This window comes from Peromyscus californicus, unplaced genomic scaffold (genome assembly GCF_007827085.1).
Source record: "Peromyscus californicus insignis strain IS unplaced genomic scaffold, ASM782708v3 Scaffold_5__1_contigs__length_169319896, whole genome shotgun sequence".
Taxonomy (NCBI): Eukaryota; Metazoa; Chordata; class Mammalia; order Rodentia; family Cricetidae; genus Peromyscus; species Peromyscus californicus.
The window spans coordinates 40001434-40020359 of record NW_026294573.1 but is presented as its reverse complement, the minus strand read 5'-3'; the positions used below and the strand labels follow the sequence as shown (position 1 = coordinate 40020359).

The following is an 18926-nucleotide window of genomic DNA, read 5'->3' as shown; positions in this document are numbered from 1 at the left end:
CAATATAGTCCTTTATTTTTCCAAATAGGGCATAGGTGGGAATGTAAATTATATAAGCAGAGAGAAAGTGTAAAATTGTACTGCTTATGGAAAATAGAGAGGGAACATAGGTTGGCAAGCTATGTTAAACTAAAGGGGCAGAAGGCTATGGAAGGAAAAAGATGAACATTCTAGGGGAAAGAGATGACAGGGATGTGGCTAACATCCATTTGACCATGGATTAAAAATCTGCAAAGATCAGTATTTTATTTTCTAAGTGATGGGCCACAGGCAACACTTGCTCAAGAAAGCAAGATAGTCAGCTCCATGGGGGAGACTCATTCTGGGCCAAGACCATGGACTGGACAGTGACACCGAGATTATTGGAAGTGTGAGCAAGCACAATGATGTTGGAAGCTTTTCTGTAGCCTGGCCTATCATGGAGAGGATGTAGGCTGTATGAAGACATGGGGGTACCTGGAGAAAGTACCCCTACTCAAATTCAAACAGAACTTTGAACAAATATGGAAGATTAAGAGAAGGGAGAGGTTGAGGACCAAGGTCACAATTATACTTGCCACAGTGGCGTGACTAACAGAGGGTGTAGAGAATGTAGTATAGGTAGGCATCATTCTCCAGGTGGCACTGGAACAAAGACTCAAATAAGCAGGACAGTGAGTCACTCGGGTACCTAGAGAAGAAGTATCTGGGCAAAAGAGCAGCCTGGAACTGTCCTTGAGGAAGGAAATACCTACTGTGTTGGAAGAACATGAGGAACAGTAGCTGCTACAGAGCAAGCAAGAGGGATGGCAGAAGCAGCTGAGACCAAAAAAGCTAACATGGTAGATGAAGTGGGGCCTCCTAGCCTGTTGTAAAGATGTGGGCTTTTATACTCAAGGTAACAGGGAGCCATTGCAGCAGCGGAGAGATATGACTTATGTATTAAGAATATCACCTTGGTCATTGTGTGAAAGGTTGGAGTGGAAGGCGGCAAGGATGGAAACAAGAAGACCACCAAGCTCAGGTGGTATCAGTAGAAGTGATGAAAAATGTTTGTATATTTGGAAGATAATAATTTAGCAATAGGTATGGAACACAAAAGGATAATGGGGACACTCAGAGATACCAGTGACTCTGGCCTCAGCATTTCTTTCACCTGCACTGTGTAATGTGCCTGCGTTCATAAGTATGAAAGTGGGATCAAGTCACAGGAGTATTTTTTTAACCTCTCTGTAACTGGGTGTCTTCTTCTATCAGTTTGGAATCATAATAATAGTGATCTCAAGATATTGGTAGCACTAAATTAATAAATCCTAGTAAACTGCTTAGAACTCCACCTGGGAAACAATAAGTGACTTTTTCCCTCCTGATTGTATTGGGTATTTAGGAAACTCAGCCCATCCCATCCGTACTGACTCTCAGTTTGGACTTTGTCTAGGTGCTCTCTGATGGGCTTTGACCTGAATCGTCACTGGCTGGATCCCTCTCCATGGGCCCATCCCACCCTGCATGGAGTGAAGCAACTCATCATCAAGATGTACAATGACCCAGTGAGTAGCAGGATGCCCTTGGCAGCTGCTGGCCAATGGCCGGATCTGGGAATGGAAAATTGTACGAGAAAGTCCTCAGGCAGATTTAAATTAGGGTTACATGAGCAAAATCAGGAAGATATTAACCATGCACGTGTCTGAATTTTACAGGCCCAGTGTCTTCTCCCAGCCCTTTCTTTTCCCCACCTCTCATAAATATTGACTCAATTGTGGTAGTATAATGGAATGAAGGAAATACATTGTAGCACATCTTTATTTGTCAAGGTTCCTTGATGATAAGCCAAAGAAATGTAACTTGAATTAGTATAAGAAAAATAGAGAACCTAATGGAATACCAGCAGTGTATAATATACTTGAAGTGTGTAGGCTGGGCTACTCCACACATAGGGAACATGACTGCCATGTGTCCCATCTGGTGACTCCCACTTCTACCCTGACTTGCTCTCATTTTACAAAAAGACTGTAGCTGGCCTAGTTTGGAGGGCACATACACCTCTGGGCAATATAGCCCAAGAAGCAAGAATGTATAAAGATGGCACAGTCTTGGGGCCCATGTGGTTGGGTTTGGGACTCTGGTCCTGGAGAAGAGGAGGGCCTACTGTTCTGGAAGTAAGAAGAGAACCATACAGACAGAGCTGCACTATGTTCATGCAGAGGAGCAAGTTGTTGCAGTGAGAAATCAGAGAAGACAATGGGCATTTGTAGTGTAGAGAAGGAGACAGATGAGAGTCATCCTTTTTGAAGAGCTATCAGCAAAAGGGCATAGCAGACTTTTGTGCCTAGGAGTGATGGTGTGGGTGAACAGAGGTAGGGACATAGGAAATAGAATTTTGTAGCAAGTTACAACTGTCCTGGGATGGAGTATATGACCTGGGAGCTTTCCCTTACTGAAAGTATTCAAGGTGAAGTGAAACTGTAAAACTACACTGTCAAAAATGGTGCTTAGAGGAGACTCAATTGTTTGAATGACATTCCAGTAAAATTATACACAAGTCCTTCCCATCTGTGATGGTAGTGATTTTGATGGCCCCTTAAGTGCATATCAAGTGGCAGATGGTGGTAGCTAAGGGAGATTTCCAGAGTTGGGGTATTTCAGAGATGCACCAGTGTGACCTGTTCTGCTTACTCTGCTGAAGGTGCCAATAAAAATGGAGCTAATTAGAGAGCAACATAAAGCTGTGCTTAAAGACAAATGCATATATTAGAGCAAAGATCAGTGACCTTGGTTTTAACACTACCATTTTATTTAAAAAAATCATTTTACTATATTTGTGTGTGTGTGTGTGTGTGTGTGTGTGTGTGTGTGTGTGTGTGTGTGTGTGTACACGTACAATTTCCACAGCATGCATATGGTGGTCAAAAAACAACTTGTGGGAGTCCATTCTTGCCTTCCACTATTTGGGTGTTGAATAATCCAATCAGGTCATCAGGCTTGGGAGAAGTGCCTTTAACCACTGAGCGATCCCACTGGCTCAGGAGCCACCATTTTCTTGATTATGGATATGAATTCTTCTTTCTTGGGTTCTTTGATAGACCACTTTTTGTCAGGGCTTGCATTGCCACAGCTTTAGTACATGACTTCCTTCTCCAGCTCATCCTTGGCACAGTTGAAAGCCAACTGTGTACATCTAACCCACTTATTACTCTTAGGCTGTCCTATCTCTGTACCTTTCAGAGAGTAGGGCTGCATCATATTTTCCCAGAAAACACCTGTAATCTTCAGAGTTCTCTCCCCTGCCTCCAAGCTTCTCTATTGGTTCTTGTCTTCCCAGTAGAGTGTCATGGCTTCTCTTGCTGCTGCCTCCTTCTCAGGGAGAATAGCTGGACTGTTAGTTTTCCTGGTCTGGCTAGTGAAAGATATGCAACAACTGCTTGTTGAACTGGATTGGATTGAACATAACATAATCTATTGTACCAAGTGTAATATTGTTGGTAGATCAAAACTGTCATCCATGGAAAGGATGCCATAATAAGTCATGAAACACTGGATTCTGGGTCAGCAGATGCAACAGAGTGGGCTCACTGCACAAAGTGGTGTTTTAGATGAATCCAAAGAAAAGAGCTGGTGGGGAGGATGTGGATGGGTAGAGAGACTATCTTAGACAATGTCCTATTGCCATAAGAGACATGATAACCATGGCAATTCTTATTTTAAAAGCACTTAATTGGGACTTGTTCACAGTTTCGAAGGTTTAGTCCATTATCTTCATGGCAGGAAGCATGATGACACACAGGCAGACATGGTGCTGGAAAAGTAGCTGAGACTTCCACATTTGGATCTGCAGGCAACAGGAAGAAAACCACTGGGCTTGGCTTGGGCTTTTGAAACCTAAAAGCCCAACACCAGTGACACACTTCCTCCAACAAGGCCACACCTCCTAATCCTTTCAAATAGTGCCACTCCCTAAACATTTAAAAAAATGAATCTGTGGGGACCATTCTTATTTAAACCACCACAGAGACCCAAGAAAAGCAATTCAAATGGCTAAAGAGGCAGATATTTAAGCTTGTCACCACCATCATCAATCAGAAGCTATCAATTTGCTCACAAATGACTAGATATTCATTTGTGTTCCAAAACATAGCTCAGGGAAAAGTGAGTTGTAGAGATATTAGGGCATTGCTGATGATATGTATTGACTTATCATTGGCTGTTTAGCTGGCAAATGCTTGGTTGCTAAGATAACAGTATAAGCTACTTTCTTCCCAGAAGTTCACACCTTTCTGCCCCAAACAAGGGCATTATAAGGAGTTGAGATGACTCCAACTAGGATTCCCGACCCTACACTTTCCTCTTTGTTCCCCTTATCCTCACTGCTTTTTTTGTGGGGTGGACTGCTTAATATAGCATGCACATATTCTCTCAAAGCTTCCATGAGTCTGAAATGTGAGAACAGCCTAGCTATTCTGTGCTCAGGAGCTCAGAGAGTGCCAAGCAGGGTACTCATTTGGGCTGTGAGTATATCTGAGGCTTGATCTTTGACTCCATTATTTTCTTTCTTCTTTCCACAGATATTTATATAACACATTTCTATATTCCAGACATTGTAGTTCTGATAGAGAGAACACTCTAAATTTGTAATATAGTAGGGAAATAGGCATTAAACAAGTAACTGCTGGGAATACATATTTCAAACATGTGGGAGTTCTTTAACCACAACAAGCACTCAGTGGGGTAGAAGGAGAATGGTGCTAAGCCTTGGCCTTGCTTGGGTAGTTCCAGCATACACCCAATGTCCTTGAGTGTACTCTTAAAAACATCCTGATTTGGATGACTAATTAGACATTCTTTCTTGTTAAAAGCCATTATAATGAAGGTACCTAGTACAGTACTGATGTGTGTCATCTAGTACAGTACTGATACGTGGCAGATTCAGATTCACAGTTTGAATAAGATCTACAGGCATCTTTGTGTCCAGTTGCAAACATTGCAGAGCCCAGAGGTATATGCCCTAACACCATGAAATGTATTTCTGCTCCTAACCTTCAGTGTCCTATACGTGTATACATACACATAATGGCTTGGTTCCAAGCTGCTGAACTATACAAACTATCAGAAAGCTCCCATTTTCTTCTCCTCTCTCCTCTCCTTTCCTCTCCCCTTCTCTCCCCTCCCCTCCTCTTCCCTCCCCTTTCCTCTTCCCTTCTCTCTCACTTCCCCACCTCCCTCCCTCCCTCCCTCTCTCCCTTTCTTTCCTCCCTCCATCCCTCCTTCTCTCCCTCCCTCCCTCCCTTCCTTCCTTCCTCTCCTGGCATAGTCTTGCTGTGTAGTCCAGGTTGGTCTCAAACTTAAAATCCTCCTGCCCCAACCTCCTGAGAGATGGGATGCAAAGGTGTGTGTACTCTACTCAGCCAGACTTGGATCTAAGCCACCCTCCGTCCGTTTCTGGTGACCACTGCACAGAGAATCAGAAGAACCATCTGAGATCTGAGTATCACTCCTACTCCACTGCTGTGTGGATGACTGTCATTTGCCTGACATTCCTGCTGATGGAGATGCCCCAGTGCAGCCCCATGGAGAAAGGCTTCACAGACAGTCATTCTAAGTACATTTAATGGAGGCAGAGAGAGGGTGTGAAAGCCCAGCCTAGGAGGAAACACTGGATGATGCAAGAAAGACACCCAAGGAAGGGAAAGCTTCCTAGGTGGAAAACTCTAGTGTCTGCATCTGCCTGGATTGGGAGACAGACTCAGTAGACTGAACTGGGAGTAGACAGAAGGACAAAGGGACAGCTATATGATTTAGGGAGCAATGTGGGCTTTATTTTCACTGGGTTTAAGCAGGTGAGTGACAGGATCAAGTTTGTGTTTTAGAAGAACCCCTCTGGCATGGGTGTCTTTTAAGAGTCCAGCCTAGGGGTTTGGGAGAATGACCTGTTAGCCTGCTGCTATTAGGAGGAGGGAAGAGAGGAAGGAAGGATGAGATACATTAGGGAGGGAAACATAAGGACTGCTGATTGTGGTCAATGGGAGAAGAAGGAGTTTGCAGGATGCCAGTGGTTTGGCTTGGGCCACACTGTGGATGTGCTACCCTTCCTGAGAATGCCAGCAAAATTAACATGCCCAGGAGACGTAACAGGTGACACAGAACATTAGATGTGCTCTGTTTTAAGTTACGTAGGAATAAAACGTACAATCTGCACTTTGAGTCACTGGAAGGAGCCATTCCATGTCCTCAGTGGACAATGACAACCTACTGTCCTCGTGTTAGTGGTGGCATTTGCTTCAAAGGCTGCTCTCCTAGCTCCAGACTCACTCAACCCTTCACCCCAATGAGGACGTTTGATATTAAATTATGCTCTTGAAAAAGGTGTGTTTAACCCAGAGAACTACACTGAGCTGAGATACAAAGTGTTTCATGTTCTGCATCCGTTATAGCTCCCTCTGCACAGGGTAACTCTTGTTTACCAGCTGTGATCGATTGTTCCCTGAGGGCAGAGTCTGGCTAATTTTTCAGGGTCCCTGGTGTTCAGCAGAGCTCTGACTGTGAGTAAGCAGGTGCTGAGCATAAATGTTGAGCAAGTGACAGAGTAAGCTTAGGTCCCTGTGCCTTGGCTTTAGATTTCTCTGAAGAAAAGTGTTGGGGTGCAAACCCTCCTCTCCCAAAGCTACCTTCTATCACCATTACTGTGCTCTCTGACTGAGAAATTGATCTGGTGACACAAACCCTCTCCTGAGTTCACCTGCAGCCTGCTGAGATCATCCCAACCCCCAAGGGACAGAAGCAGAGATGATGTCACCCAGTGCCTTTCCTAGAATACACAGGCTTCACATCATCTTTGGTGACTCACTCCACCCTTAGACTCTGCCTACTCTGTCTTACATAACCACTGTTGAGATTCGATGCCTCTGACCACCAAAGACTCTTCTTGGCTTCAGTCCCCAACTTGCCCCTACCAACTGACCCAACTTGTTCAGGGGCATCACTTAGGCATTTTTGGTAGGTACCTTTAGTGGAGTGAAGACCAGGGGGAACCAATTTCGGTCTTTCCTTCCATTTTGATTTTAAGCTTTGTCCCCTTCCATACATAGTAAGTAGCAGTAGAAATGACATCCCCATTTGGGCAAGAGCTCATCCCCTCACTAGGAGAGTTTCACATTATTATAGTACACACCAGAATATGGAAATGGACTATCACGTAATTAGCCACTCTCACACAAAGCCTTATTCTGACATCTACATCCAGTTATGACCTTAAGACCAGATGCAAGCTGATCTGTAGGTGAACTTCCAAGGACCATCCACCTGCAGCTCTGCTCACATTTATAGTCTACCTATGAGGTACATCCTGATTAGCATTTTTATTTAATGATGCTAAATCAAAAAGACATCATTTTCTCTAAAAAACATAACACATATTTCTCAGTGTTAGCGTAAGCAAGACCTCTGGGTAAACTCTAGGGTATAGAAATTGATGGGTGAGTTGCAGGGGAGAGCTCCAGACCAGTGCCTTAGACCAAAATACTAAGGAGGGTGTGCTATAAGAAACAAACTATAGTACTTTAGAGACCTGGGGCTGGGGAGACTGTCCCAAATGGGCCTGGAGGTGGGTGGTATTGAAGGAACTTTGAACAATCTACATGCAGACAGAGCTTTAAGAGTAGGTAATACTTCATGAGGTGGCTGTAAATTTGGAGAGGAAAGAGATTTCAGGAAAAGGAGAGCAGGCATTCTAGGAGAGCACAACAATAGAATGGGGGTGGGAGACCTGGCTGTTGGAACTAGCCTGTAGGATTTATCATGAGCCTCTCTGCAGGGGTAGGTGAGGGGCTGTATGAGGAAGCTCCTGTGTGAGTTTGCACATCAAGCCGAGGAATTAAAATTGAAGCAGTCATCAGACATTACTTTAAATAGATTTTAGTTGAATTAAATATCGTGGCTGTAAAAGAAAAGTTAAAAGTAATAGAATAAAACATAACCTGTCAGGAATATTCCAGCGTATGCCCCCTCTCAATCCTGAGAAGTAGAACAGTCAAGGGAGAGCCAAAAAGCTGGTGAAGCAAGAAAGAAATCAAAGAGGAATATTTCCAGCCATTCAGTTCCTCACGTAAGAAACCACAGAGTCTCATTCTAAAAGTGAAATCCAACTAGGTCTTTCTCCCTTGCTTTAGAACCTCTCAATGACTCCCTATACCTACCACAGAAAAGCCAGCATCCCCTGACATGCTGTTCAAGGCCATGCCTGCTCTGTTCATTTTCTGTGCCCCCAGGACCTAGCACAGAACCTGGTACTGCAGAGAATGTTCTGGTGAATGATGAATGAACCCATGAATAAAGAATAGGTGTTTCAGCAAACTACTGAGGCTGCAGTATGCAGAGTGGATCAAAAGAGCCCAGGCCACGAAGGTAGAACACAGCCCAACGTAGCACTATTGCAACAGTGGGGGTGAAGGACATCCAGATCTGCTTTCGGGGAGCCAAAGAAGCTATTGATCATTCCAAGATCAGGCTGAGGGAAGGGAATGGGTTACCTTCAGCCCTCTCCATCATCCCGAAGTCACTCCAAACCTAAGGGCTGATTTTTTTTCCAGTGGTTTCTACACTCCAAGGTGATTTTTCCTTTTCCTGGAAAAGAAAAGCCCCCTCAGCCACTGCTGGCGTTGCTATAACAACTTGGCTGCAGCTCTTTACACAGATCCATTTCCTTAAATCATTTAAGGAAAATTAGCTGCCATAACAACATGGAGCAGCTTTGAAAATAGAGCAACACAGGGCTGGGTGGCTCCTCCTCCATCCTGCGCCTTCTGGAGTCTTCCAGATAAGCTGCTCTCTTTCTGTCAAATAAATAAATAAATTATAACACATTTACTTGACAAATGAAGAAGCTGGTGACATGGTCAAATAACAAACATAGAACTGTCACCCATTCACACCTGCCCATTGAGTACTCAAAAATAGATACAAATACCATAAAGAAACATGTAGGGAAATGGATACATGTTTCCATTAAACATAAAATGGGAAACACATATAAAAAATACGCATGGTAAATAGCAACTGACACATAGGCAAGTGTAGGGATGTAGATGATTACACAAAGGATTTGAGTGCCAACACAGTGGCAGCCTCTGCTGCGTCACTCACTTAAAATGCAAAGACAAAGTCTATGGTTCTTATGAACTGTTTTTAAGGTGAGAAAGGTTCTAGGTCAGCACCTCCTCCTCCTGGGATGCCTGTATGTTCATTGCTGCCCGGCTGCTTAGTGCCTGGTCTGGGAGGGGGACAAACATATCTTAGAGATGGGGGATGATCTCATTCCATCCCTACTTATAGGCCAAGTAGAACAGGAAGAGTCATGTCATTTTGAATGCAACAATTCTTTGCTCCACATGGCAAATTTTACCCCTCTGTGGAAAAAGGCAACACCACAGCCATGGAAGACCATGTCCTTGAGACATTTGAGCCTCACTGGGTCCTCAGGACATCTGGAAGCTGAACAGGGGTCTCCACACCTTTGTTCCAGATCCATGTCCATGTCCAGATCCATGACGATATTACCCAAGTGTACCTGCAGAGCAGCTGAAACTCTGTGGGGTCTTACTGTGTAGCTAAACTACTCATTTTCTGGGAACTCTCAGGCAACTGACCCCTCAAATCCAGGCCTTTAACTACCCATCTATATACCATGTGGGTCAAAGGATGATCTCCAAGGGATCATTCCAGATACACAACCAATGTCGGTTTGGACTTACCTATTGACTACACTGCACAATCCACTCACTGAGACAGAATTTCTTTAAACCTCAGAAGTCCTGGCTGCCACCTGAGATGGACTATCTAATAAATGTCTAGAAAAGTGTTTAGCAAGAAGCTCTGTAGACTTAGCTTCCAAAGCTACAGTGTGTCCCTCTGCTAGCAGGAACGAATGACTCCTGGCCTACCGCCTCACCAGTAGTGCAACAAACCCCTGATGTGTTGATCATAGAGAATTTTCTAAGGAAGAGGGATTACTGTCCTGGGCCAGAATGGAAAGGAATGTCCAGAATGTGGCCACCTGCTTGAGCTTTCATAACGGGACAATTCAGTGTGTCCGCAATACCACCATAAGTTACACTTAGATATATTCAAGTATTTTCCCACTCCTTTCAACATGGCCCAGGAAATCAGTAAATAACTATGGAGGGGAAGGTTCAATATGGTAATAAAAACTTGAAATAAATAAAATGTTGTTCAGGGAATCTAAGAACAGCGGACTGTGATTCATGAAATTTTTTTTTTTTTTTTTTTTTTTGGTTTTTCGAGACAGGGTTTCTCTGTGTAGCTTTGCGCCTTTCCTGGAACTCGCTTTGGAGACCAGGCTGGCCTCGAACTCACAGAGATCCGCCTGGCTCTGCCTCCTGAGTGCTGGGATTAAAGGCGTGCGCCACCACCGCCCGGCTGATTCATGAAAATTTTATAGTTTGGGGTACTTTATGAAAGTTTAAGGAATTTGAAAAGAAACTATCATTTTTTTTTTGTAAAGGCAACTTCTCCTACCTATAATAAAATTGAGTCCGTTATTTGTTTGTTTTTAATAAAGTAGAGTCTAACTTTGGCTCTTTGGCAGAAAGCAAGGTGGAAAGATAACTCTCCTCCTTCAGAACAATATTCTTGTGGAACTGGTGGCCTCTGCAACATCTTTCAGCCTGAATGGCCCAAGGTGCCTCATATCAACACAACTGATTGCATACATATTACTCAATTTCATGGGAAACAACCGAGTTTTCGGAGGGTTCTTTTTGAGTCAGGTCCATCTAACTTTTTATGCCTTGATTCTCAGGAAACAGAATGTCTCTTGCCATCTCCTGTCCTTTTATTAGGGCTAGTCACTGTGCATATAAACCTTTATTAGCAGTGTACAGGAAATGGGGCCATTATTTTATGCTTTTAGCTGAGCACTTTTCTCCCAGTCCCCACAGTTCTAGCTCCTACATCCTACCATAAACTGTGATCTCTTTGAAGGCCTGGACTTTGCCTTAATCATTTCTGCGTCCCTGACATTCAGTATAAAATGCAGGCCTTCAGTGAATGTGGAGAGAGGGGTAAGGGAAAGGCCATCAGAAAAGGAGAAATCCTCTCATTAAAACCTGAATTGTGGCCGGGCGGTGGTGGCTCACGCCTTTAATCCCAGCACTCGGGAAGCAGAGGCTGGTGGATCTCTGTGAGTTTGAGGCCAGCCTGGTCTACAGAGTGAGTTCTAGGACAGCCAGGGCTGTTACACAGAGAAACCCTGTCACAAAAAGAAAAAAATATATAAAACCTAGATGGTAACATGAATGGGGTTCTACAGGATGGATAGGGAGCTACCATGGTAGCTCAGTGGGTAAAAGCACTTGACACAAGCATGAGACCCGAGTTCCAAACTCCAGGATCCATGTAAAACCATGAGCACTTGCATGTGTCTATAGTTCTAATGCTACTATGGCAAGATGGGAGACAGAGACAGAAAAATGCCTGGAAGCACCCAGGCCAACTAATCTGGCAGAGTCAGCAGCAAAGCAAGAGACCCTGTCTCAAAACAAGGTGGAAGGCGAGGACCAACACCCACAGTTAACTGACTTACACACACACACACACACACACACACACACAGCATGCGGGGGGGATTATTAAAAAATGGATAGACCTTTGATGAGTAGTAAGGAAGAAGAATCTTCTACACAAGGCTGCAAAAGTGGCTCAGTGGTTAAGAGCACTGGCTGCTCTTCAAAAGAACCCAGATTTGATTCCCAGCACCCACCTGGTGGCTCACAACCACCTGTAATTCCAGTTCCATAGGATCCAACACCCTCTGCTGGCCTCTGTCATACCAGGCACACACAGTACACAGCTATAAATGCAAACAAAGCACCCATACACACAAAATAAGTCTTTAAAAAAAATCTAAGCAAGAGACATTCTCCAAACCCTCCAGAACCCACCTCCAAGCCCATCTTTTCCCGTTTCTCTAGACCTTCCTCACACAGCAAGACCCTATACTTTGCTGTTCTGTAAATATTAATAACTCTGCTTTTTTTTTTTACCTATTGGTTTATTCCACAAATATTGACAGAGGTATTCCTTGGGCATGGTGTCTCAGTCTGAGCTCCTCTGGCCCAGGGGCTCCATGTTCTCAGCCACGTTGCAAATCCCTCCAGCACAAGCCTTGCCTTCTCATCCTTGTTACCTTGAACATGACCAGGTGGCCTAAGGAGCCCCTGAGAAGCCAGTCCCTTGTGAGTTGTTTGAGTGCTACATGCTCCCGACAGAGCTGGGCACACTCTTGCTCAAAGTACACATCATGCTGCACTTCAGGGACAGTTGTCTGTCTCCTTTAGACTGTGAACCTTTAAGAGAAGTTGAGTCTTTTTAATCTTCTTTCCGAATTTCCTAGCACAGTTCACCACCCCCATAGACCACAAATGAAGGCTTGGAAAAAGAAATCCTGACAAAATCTCCCTCATCTCACCTGTCAATTCCCAGCAAGACAGCACCAAGTCATCCCAGAAGAAACCACACAGTATTTCAAACATCTGTAATCCCCTCTCTCTGTGTAGTGCTTTTATGGACGTGTTGTCTTCTCCTTTTTCTTGCTGATCCCTGTTATAAAGAACTCCTAAATATGGAGGGTTTCTTCTCACATGCTTTTAATCTCAGCAATAGAGGCAGGCAGGGGCAAGCAGATATCTGAGTTAGAGGCCAGCCTGGATTACAGAGCAAGTTCCAGGACAGCCGGGGCTACATCGAGAAACCCTGTCTTGAAAAACCAACAAATGAACAAACAAAAAAAGATGTGAATTTTTTCTCATATTTCAATTTTAGAAATTCTGGAGCATTTGAATCCAGCAGTGTAGAACCCTCTCTTGAATTCATAAATGCTGAAGCTCTTCCCTTCACCCCATCTGCTACCACCATCCATTCTTTATACCTTGGCTTCTCAGATAAACCAAGCTTTGGTCCCATTCTCCCTGTATCACAGTCACTGATAAGCTAAACCACTGTGAACTGAAAAGGGGATCTGGACATGGTCTGGCACCTCAGTTTATCTCCAAGTCAACGCTTCTCATTTGCTTACGCCATCTATTTTCACCCCTCCCACACCCTTCCCCTTCTGTGCCCTTGTCTCAGCATGAGAGCTCTGTGAATACAGCTTGCCACCCCATCAGGCACCAAGCTGAGGAAACCTGTAACAGAGGACAGGTTACGTTTTAGGATGTTTTGTGTTTAACATGTGTGGAAATTTTTGGGGTGTTATTTTTGGTTGTTGCTGTTGGGAGGCTCTGGAGCCCAGGATGAATTCATGGTGGTACATCAAATAGCATATTGCATTTCAGAAACTGGCCTTAGCCATGGGAAATCAAGTAAGCCAGATGCCTAATTACTCCATTATTTACTGTGGTGGAGAGAGCTGAATTCTGATGAAAAGACCAGACTAATCACAGCTTCCAGCAAGAACCGAACAGTTTAACCTTTTATCAGGAAATTACTCCTATCCTCCTAAAGTACTAATGCCCATTTCCCTAGCCCCACACCAGTCCCAAATGTCTGATTGTAAGGAGGCTTATCAGCCTGAACACAGCCTGAACCTCTGGCCGATGAGCCTCTATGCTCTCCCATTCCTCAAGTCATTGAGGGGTTTCTGCTGTATTACATCATGACTGGTAAAGAGTGTCGATAAAAGAGCAACTTCCTTGTACCTTCAAAGGCAAAAAGGCATTCATTCACCCATTCAGCAAACATTTCCAGAGCATAAGCACTGTACACTGCAGCACAAAGGCCCACGGAACCCAGTGCCTCCCTTACAAGATCTAGATGAGGGCAGTGGTCCTGGAGCTGTTTACAGAAAAACTTCCAGGAACCTGAGGAAGTCCCTCACAGGACTTTTTCTTTATAACAGAGCAGCTGAATCATGGGGTTAAGGACTCAAGCTTAGGCCTTGGTCTGAACCGCAATTCAACACTCAAGGACTCAGCTATCCTGGGCAGGTCCCCTTAACTGTTTTAAGTTTCAGTGTCTTCCTTTTGGGGTGAGGGCGGTGCTTGTGAGGATTAAATTACTGAATTCCTGTGATTAGCTCAAAGCATCCTAAAAGGCACACCTAAAAAGAGATGGATAAAGGAGTCTTTTGGCAATGAAATATGCAAACTTGTGGTTAACATGGTTAACAACACCATACAGGTCAACCAATGATCATGCACATGGTGGTGTGTTATGATGGACAAGGGCTCTGAGTGCCAATAGGAACAAAACATGGCTGAACCAGACTTAGGGTCATACAAGGCTCTCTGGGGGAACTGAGTGTAAAGAAATAGTCTAGTGTGAACAAGGATTTGCACAACAACATGGCAAGGGTTTCAAAGGATGAGTAGGAGTTGTTTAGTCAGCCTGGGAGGAGCATCGCCACAGAGCAAAGACTAGTAGGAAGAAATACTGGGAAATTTACAAGTTCAGCTGCTGGACTGGAGGAAGCATGGGAGGAAGGACAGAGGGCAAGACTAGGTTGAAGACAGAGACCTGTCAGTGACAAAGAGCCCATGACCTACCTCAATGTGTTTGTACTTGATTTGGAAAGTCACAGAGAACCACCAGTCAATGAGCAAGAGGACAGAATTCAAAAAAGGGGGGAAAGTTCCCCTGTGTTTCTGGAGCTTGAACTTATACTATTGGGTTGGTAGCTTTGCCCCAGCAATTGTAATACTTTATAAACAAAGAAATAATCTGAAGTGTGAATGAGAATCTATGAGAGAGAGAAAGAGAGAGAGAGAGAGAGAGAGAGAGAGAGAGAGAGAGAGAGAGAGAGAGAGAGAAAGAGAGAGAGAAAGAGCAAGCCATGGAATCAACATTCATAAATAGTGGGGAAAAACTGAGGAAAATATAAATGCCTAGCAGTAGGAAACTGATTAAATGAATCACAATGCATTCATATAATGGATGTTTATAATGAGATTATAATATTGAGAACTGCACATGCTGTAATTTTAAGTGAAAAAAAGCAGACTGAGTTGCACATGTATTATGTTACAACAAACATAACAACTAGGTTTAAAACACACACACAAATAGAATAGCAAACTAGATGTTAGCAGCAGTTATTTCTAGGCACCAAGGTGGTCTCCCCTTGCTTCTTAATATTTCTCAATAATTTTCCATAAGTACATGTTATCTTTGCAACTAGAAAACATTGTGGAAGGATGAGGGGACCTGCTACATAGTTATGAACCACATTAGTCATGTGGTTCTCCCAAGAAGAACAAGTCCCAACCCGTATTATGCAAGAGAACTATGTCCAATATACAGCTTTTCATCTGCCCCTCTAGCTAGCTATCCCCATCCATCCATCCATCCATCCATCCATCCATCCATCCATCCATCCTATTACTATCCCTTTCTGTTCAAACATTCTAGCAGGTCTTAACTTCCTGCTCATCACCTTCTGGAAGCACAATGTAGAATTTCCCTGTTTCTTCCATGGAGCACACCCACATTTTGCTCTCTTCCTGTTTTGGCCCCTTCTTATTGCATTGTCCTATTGGCCAGGAGAACTGGAGAATGAATGGGTAAAGAGCATATACTCTTTAGTTAAAAGTTGCCTATAGCTGTGACTCTGGCTCTACTTGATTCTTTACCTCTATGAATTTCAATGGCCTTTTCTGTGCAATATGGTGGTACCATCTCCTCAGGGGAATTTTGTAAAGATAAAAAGTCACTGGCTATGGTGGCAGAGGCCTGTGATTATAACACTGGGAAAGCCTGGGCAAGCAGATCTAAAGTTCAAGGCCAGCCTAGGCAACTGTATAGTTATTTGTGTTGTTTCTGTGGCAACATACCTAGCAAAAACAACTAAAGGAAGGGAGAGTTTGGCTCACAATATGAGAGTATAGTTTATCAACATAGAGAAGTCACGATGGCAAGAGTTTGAAGCAGCTCATCACATTGCATCCACAGTGATGAAATAGAGAGAGGGGAATGCTGTGGACAGCTCTCCTCCCTTTTCAGTTCAACAGCTGAGCCCATGAATGGACCACTCACATATAGGGTATGTCTTCTCACCTTAATTAACCCAATGTAGAAACTTTTGCATGTCTCTTAGGATATTCTAGATACTGTCACGGTAACAATATTAGCTACATAGTGAGACCCTACCTCAAAAAAAAAAAAAATCAACAATGGTTTTTTTCATAAGAATGGCAAATAGTAAGCATTTAGTAAATATTGGCCTGTATTTGTATTAACCCAAATGTAGTAATATCCAATAGCTAGTGTTTAATAGTTATTACAGAAAGATCTTCAGAACAATAATACTTACCAGACTCTTAAACCATAGCATTTTAAAGATAATGATAGTTGTGATTATTGAAATAGCACTGTGTAGGCCTGAAAAGACAGACTTTGAGGGGCTAATAGCCTTAGCTCTGGCCATTCCCAACCCCCACTCCTGACAAAGTCTTTCTTCTGTAATTGGGGTGTAGTCTACCCAGTCCCTCAAGTCTTTATCTCTTAGGGATTTCTGTATTTGTTCCATTTCCTTCTGTGTGGATTTACAGTTTAACTTGCAGAGGACAAACACATTCCTCCATTCCTAGGTTTGGGGTATGTGTGCATGAGGATGTTGGAGCCACCTGCGGTCATCCCTAAGGGCTGACAATGTCAAGGACAGTCTTAAAATGAACACAAACAGCAACAAATGTTATCCTCCAGATCTCCCGTGGGCGATTCAGACAGTAGGTGCAACTTGGGCCTGGGTTTCCCTCAAAGACATTCTTAGAAGTGGGCTGCCTAGGATGCTAGAAGAGCCGGGACTAGGAAGGCAGAATTCTAAGCTTGTGGGCAATAAGCAACTGGAGGCTGCTGCAGGGCCAGTTGCTCTCACTGGCTATGTCTAGAGGGCATACCAAGGCCAAAGCTTCCCTTTAAACCCCTCATATCATCACCTGGGCAGACTCCAAGGTTGGAAGATGGGACTAAGTCAGGGTCCCAGTACAGTGGACAGTTTCCTTCTGTTAAGAGTTCATCCCCAGGCCATGACCTTGAAACAACCTCCAGTTGCTATGCCATGGCTTGTTTTTACTGTTGTTTGATTGCTACACACTCTTGCTGTGTTGTCCAGGCTGGCATAAAACTCTGTCCTCTTGCCTCTGCTTTCTGAGTATTGGGATGATTATAGATGTGTGCCACTGAACCCAGTCTACAGCATTTAAGATATATATATATATATATATATATATATATATATATATATATATATATATATTGACATTCATTTATCATGTGTGTGAGGGGGTGGTATGTGTGAAGGTCAGAGAACATCTTGTAGGAATACATTCTCTCTATCCAACATGTAGGTTCCACGGATCAACCTTGAGTTGTCAGGTTTGACAGCAAGCCTCTTATTCAGTAAGCTATCTTGTCAGCCCTCAAGGCATGTAGTAATTTTTTTTTTAACAGAGTTCTTCGTTACATGGCATAATTAGCTCTTCCTCTGAAGGGGAAAAGGGAGATGGCGCTGCGATTTATGTCCTGAGAATCCATAGACTTCCAGACATTGTCTCCTGCAGTCTGTGCATAAGCTGTAGGAAGTAGGTATTGTTAGCTGCATGTGTCGGGTGAGAAAATGGAGGCTTCACGAGAATGCCTCGCTCCAGCTATAACCTCTACGGGTGCACACCTTCATCATTCCGCAGCACACCAATCTGCTGTGTGCTTATGGACTCTACTGTGAACTCCCTGGGGAACAAAACCCTGTCACCTCTGCATTCTTTTGCAAACAACCAAGTGTTTAATACATAAGTAAAATATCAGGAGATAATGCTGGACATGTTGGCTTGCCTGTAACTTCAGCACTTGAGAGGTGGAGGCAGGAGAGTTTGGAGTTTAAGGCCAGCCTTCGTGAGACCTTAGCTCAAACACAACAAAAGCTGGGGAGATGGCTCATTCAGTAAAGTGTTAGCCAGGCAAGCATGAGGATCTGAATTCCAATCCTCAGCACCCATGGACAAACCGGGTGTGCTGGCTCACCTTTGCAGCTCTAGCAATGGGCAAGTGGATCCCCAAAGCTCATTGGCCAGCCAGCTAGCTGAATCAATTAGCTTTAGGTTAATGAAAGAGACTGTGTGAAAAAAACAAGGTGGAGTACAGTTTAGGAAGATATCTGACATTGACCTTTGACTTGTACATACACAACACACATGTGCATGTATATATACCCTCACTGTCATGAACACATAACCCACATGAACGAGTACATGTGCCACATGTCAACACACCTTGCCAACAATAAAAATCCAACAAAAAAGAAAGCAGCTGGAACCTGCAAGGTCACACAGGTGTTCACTGCAGAATTGGAAATGAATGCCAGATGGGCCAGACTCCAAGGTCCATTACCCTGGTTCAGCCCAGGGTGTTCTTGCTTCCCAGGGACTTGACATTTCTCAAGCGTGTCGTTTTTATCTTTCAAATATTTGTAAATAGCTGCTCTAGAAAGGAGAAATCTATCGATTTCACTTTTACTTAAGATGCCATCTTTTTTAGAGTAAAGGTTCAGAATGAATCCATGACCTTTAGGCTAAATTTACATTATAAATAGGTACCAGGTTTATCCTACAATTTAGAATACCCTGCTTCCCCTCTACCCCATTACAAAGAAATTTTTATTTCAAAAATTCTTAATGAATTCTGTTAAATCGAACATGCCCAGTAAGTTAGGGGCTGGAGTTTTATGTGAGACTGACTAACACTAATGCAGTCAAGAAGTCTGGGGATGAGGGTTAGCACAGTGGGGAAAATGCTTGCCTGGCATGTAGACGGCCCTGGGTTCAATCTCTGGTACTGACAAAACAAGAAGAAGGGGAGGCAGGAAGAGGGAGAAGTGGAGGGGGAGGAAGGAGAAGAAGAGGAGGAGGGGGAGGAGGAGGAGGAAGGAGAGGAAGTTGTTGCTTTGA

General features: G+C 43.7%; 1 protein-coding gene across 14 annotated transcripts in view; it reads left to right on the top strand.

Annotated features, from left to right (window-relative positions):
* The window catches only part of LOC128096663 (BEN domain-containing protein 5), a 1178660-nt gene that overhangs the window by 1082393 nt on the left and 77341 nt on the right, over window positions 1-18926 (top strand). For all 14 annotated transcript variants that reach the window (XM_052716519.1, XM_052716506.1, XM_052716509.1 and 11 more), the window contains one exon: window positions 1418-1529. In XM_052716519.1, coding sequence (XP_052572479.1) covers window positions 1418-1529 — 112 coding nt within the window. The remainder of the gene's footprint in view (window positions 1-1417; window positions 1530-18926) is intronic.